General features: G+C 30.7%; 1 protein-coding gene across 2 annotated transcripts in view; it reads right to left on the bottom strand.

Annotated features, from left to right (window-relative positions):
- Positions 1-1,343: 1,343 nt before the first annotated feature.
- Positions 1,344-3,503, bottom strand: part of LOC106340384 (agamous-like MADS-box protein AGL17) — a 3,220-nt gene continuing 1,060 nt past the window's right edge. The window contains exons 2-8 of one of the 2 annotated variants that reach the window (XM_013779265.1): positions 3,307-3,385; positions 3,117-3,178; positions 2,589-2,688; positions 2,419-2,460; positions 2,022-2,108; positions 1,753-1,908; positions 1,344-1,655 (exon numbers count right to left, since the gene is read on the bottom strand). In XM_013779265.1, the coding sequence (XP_013634719.1) occupies positions 1,774-1,908; positions 2,022-2,108; positions 2,419-2,460; positions 2,589-2,688; positions 3,117-3,178; positions 3,307-3,385 (505 nt within the window). In that variant the 3' untranslated portion in view covers positions 1,344-1,655; positions 1,753-1,773. The remainder of the gene's footprint in view (positions 1,656-1,752; positions 1,909-2,021; positions 2,109-2,418; positions 2,461-2,588; positions 2,689-3,116; positions 3,179-3,306; positions 3,386-3,503) is intronic. The other variant, XM_013779266.1, reaches the window with a different exon arrangement.

The following is a 3,503-nucleotide window of genomic DNA, read 5'->3' as shown; positions in this document are numbered from 1 at the left end:
GGATATTTGGCTATGCAGAGCACTTGTACAGCTGTAGATTATTTCAAAAGCTGTGATTTCAAAAAAAAATTTAAAGTTTGATTACTTTGAATTTGGTGTTTTAGAAATAAATAAGACCGTGGACAACACCTACATCAACTACCAATCAGCTCTTACATACATTATCCGATTTATATATAACAACTATTTAAAAATGGAAAGTATAGTTTTCCAATTTATAAGTCTAGCCTTTAATTATCTTCAGCCTTGTAAGTATCACTAGATTCACTGTCAAAGCTTTTGAAGAGTTTTTGGTTAGACCCAAAAGGGGACAACATGGTGAAGAACCAGTGACCACGTGGGCATCACATATTTTGGTCTCGACCTATCAAATCTCGATTCTCCAACAACATCATAAAATGCTTTAATTTTCTTCTTTTTTTTTGGTTCAATTTTTAATTTTCTACTTTATATTGATTTTCTAATTGAAACTTATAATAAAAGGGCTACTTGCCAGATGTCAATCATCAGCCGTCAGTATACTATTCTGATCCTTTTATAGAAAAAGGTATTTTGGTTTTCATAAAAAATACTACATCTGTTCCCGAAAGTAAAATTTTCTAAAGTGTTCACACTTATTAAGAATTCAATAAATATTTATAATTTAATTTTTATTTTATTTTATTATATACTTTTCAATAACTTTTCACCAATGAAATTTAATCAATTCAAATATTTTCATTTAATGTTTCTTAAAAATATAAAAAAGTACCTTAAACATATAGAAAATCTATCTTTGTGAAACAAGTAAAAAATCTAAAACATCTTAGATTCTCTGATATCGACGAGCTATCTTTCTCTTCAATTTTTGCGTTTGTTTCTTATCGTTTCATTTTCGTTCCAAGGGCCAGTAATGGGTTTGCCGATGGACTTGCTAAAACCTGTCTTGCAACCTATATTGCCTTGGGCTAAACTTATTTTATGCTTTTAAATGAATGAATATGTTGTTCAAAAAAAAACCTCGTTGGATATCAATTTAGAACACATGTAACATATAGATGAATAAATCCCTTGTGTGCTTTTGTTTCGTACTTATTCTTGTAGTCTGGATCTTGAAGATTTCTTTACTTCTTCCGTCATGTTTTTTTTTTCTTTTGTTGAATAGTAAACTGGGACTTGCTTTGTATTTTCTTATTATCGAAGTGGCTCAACTAAAATAGGGCTCTTCAAAATTCAAATCTAATATCTAAATATTTTAACAAAATCACCTCTTTATCAGTTTTTTCTTATATATATCTTAGTTTTCTAAAAAATAAACTAAAAAAAATTATCCTAATAACAAAGGCCTCTCCATCATCATCACCACTCTAAACCAAAAGGTACAACAAAGTCGACCGAAGTATGAGCCAGAATAACACTCTCATATTTTAATTACTCTTCACTGAAAACCGAGAAACGAACAAACTGCAATCAACCCAATTTCAATTTGAACACCGTACTTAACTATATAAACTGTATGCGTTTTCTTAATATTTGTTAACTCTTAAGTATATACTTAAAACCAAATGACAAAGCTAGAACCAATATAAGCGACACGCTGCTCCATTGCTTGATCATATATATATTGTACATAGTTGAACCTTCGGTTTGTTCTCTGATTATACTTGCACTTTGTCCTACATGAAACCATATTGACACATTATAAACGAGATTTCACTATTATTATATATGCATGTATATATGTTTGAAGGGTTTTGAGAATCAGGAACGCACAAGTATCTTTTCACTATGATCTTAGCTCTTTGATGCGGAATCATAACAGGACTGTTCAGGCTGACTTAGCTGCAGCCTAACTTGTGCATTTGATGCATCTGCTGCATCTTCAAGCTCACCAAGTCCCAATACATTTGAGCTTGACGTTGCATAAGCCTGCAAGACCATTAAGTACAACTTTTGTATGTCTAGCTTCAACTAGGAGATTTTGATTCAAAGGATGAAGTTGCAAATTGAAACTTTAAGTAATGAATATAGTGTTTTTATACTACTTTCTTGTGTAGTTCGATGTTTTCTTGATGAATTCTTTGTACTTTTCTTGACAATTCGAGGTTCTCATGATGAATAAGATTCCTCTGCAAAAGATAAACAAGTTATAAGAACCTGCAAAAACTAGAAATCAGAACATAGATTGTGTGTTTAGATGTGTAAGTATATTTTATTTACTTTCCTAGTTAAACACAACAAATTTAATTTTTTCTCTAATCAACCACACTATTTTTCGTAATTTGTAAACACAAAAGCGAGTTTATAAGAAAATCAAACCGTTTGCATTTCACATTCGCGTTTAGGATTCGCAAATAATTTTTGTGAAAAAAGGAAATCATTTAACATTCTGAGTGTACTTAGAATTGTAATTGATATAATATATCATATAGTACTGACCTTTTTGGTTAGTTCTTTGATTTCATCGGTCAACATTTGTTCCTGTAAGTTTCCAAAAAATGAATATTAGTTCGAATTTTTGTCCTTTATATGGTCAAGCTTACAACATCATACATATGCCAGACGAGCTAGGGTGAAAATATATATAAACATTGAGAAATAAATATTACCTTTTTCGTACGAATTCCACGTAAACTCATTTCAAGTCTGCTCTCTATATTGTGCAATTCATTAACGCTCAAACCATTTAATTTCTCCCCCATTAGCTGTCTGCTTCATTACAAAATTTGTTGCATGTTATACATACACATATTTTATTGCCCTAATTACATGTTTACACAAAGAATGAAAGAAACAATGTTCAAAAAAAAATGAATGAAAGAAAGAAACATATATACATGAACATGACTATATATCTTCCTGCGCAACACATGCTAGCTATATCTATATCTAAAAAGTCATTAAGGACATAATATCAATTTTGGGAGCTTTTTCACAACTCATAATCGTAATAATATAACCAAAAGAGAAGGTAGTTACAAGTAGAAAGAGAGAAGTTTTTGTTAGGAATCACATATCGCAAGTGATATATATAGAGGCAAAAACCAATAAATAAGAAACATGAATATATACACAGACTACCATTCAGATTTGATTTGAAAACTCGTGATTATTTTCAATTTTAAGCAAGTACGTACCTATGATTTTCCTGTAACGAGTGCAGTTCTTGCCTTAGAGTTGCGGCCTCTCTCTGCCAAAACTATAACACGCAACAAATTTAACTCATCAACTCTCAAATTCAAGTGTACACAAACATGACTAAGATCTTTGTTACGATAACTTTCTCTCCTCTTGTATGTTGTGCACGTTTTGTATAGATATACGTACCATAACTTCTGATGCAGGGTTCAATAGTTGCTGCTGCTCCATCTTGGTCTTGTTAAATCGTTCAATAGCCGATTTCATACTGTTCATTTTAAGATTTTTAACCTATAATTAGTTTTTTTTGACTGACTAACCTATAATTAGTTTATAGTGTTTATTCCCTTGTAGAAAAAAACATTTCTATTTAGCTCTAAAAAAAA

Source organism: Brassica oleracea, chromosome C4 (assembly GCF_000695525.1).
Source record: "Brassica oleracea var. oleracea cultivar TO1000 chromosome C4, BOL, whole genome shotgun sequence".
NCBI lineage: Eukaryota > Viridiplantae > Streptophyta > Magnoliopsida > Brassicales > Brassicaceae > Brassica > Brassica oleracea.
Note: the sequence above shows the minus strand (reverse complement) of the source record. Positions and strands in the feature narration are given on the sequence as shown.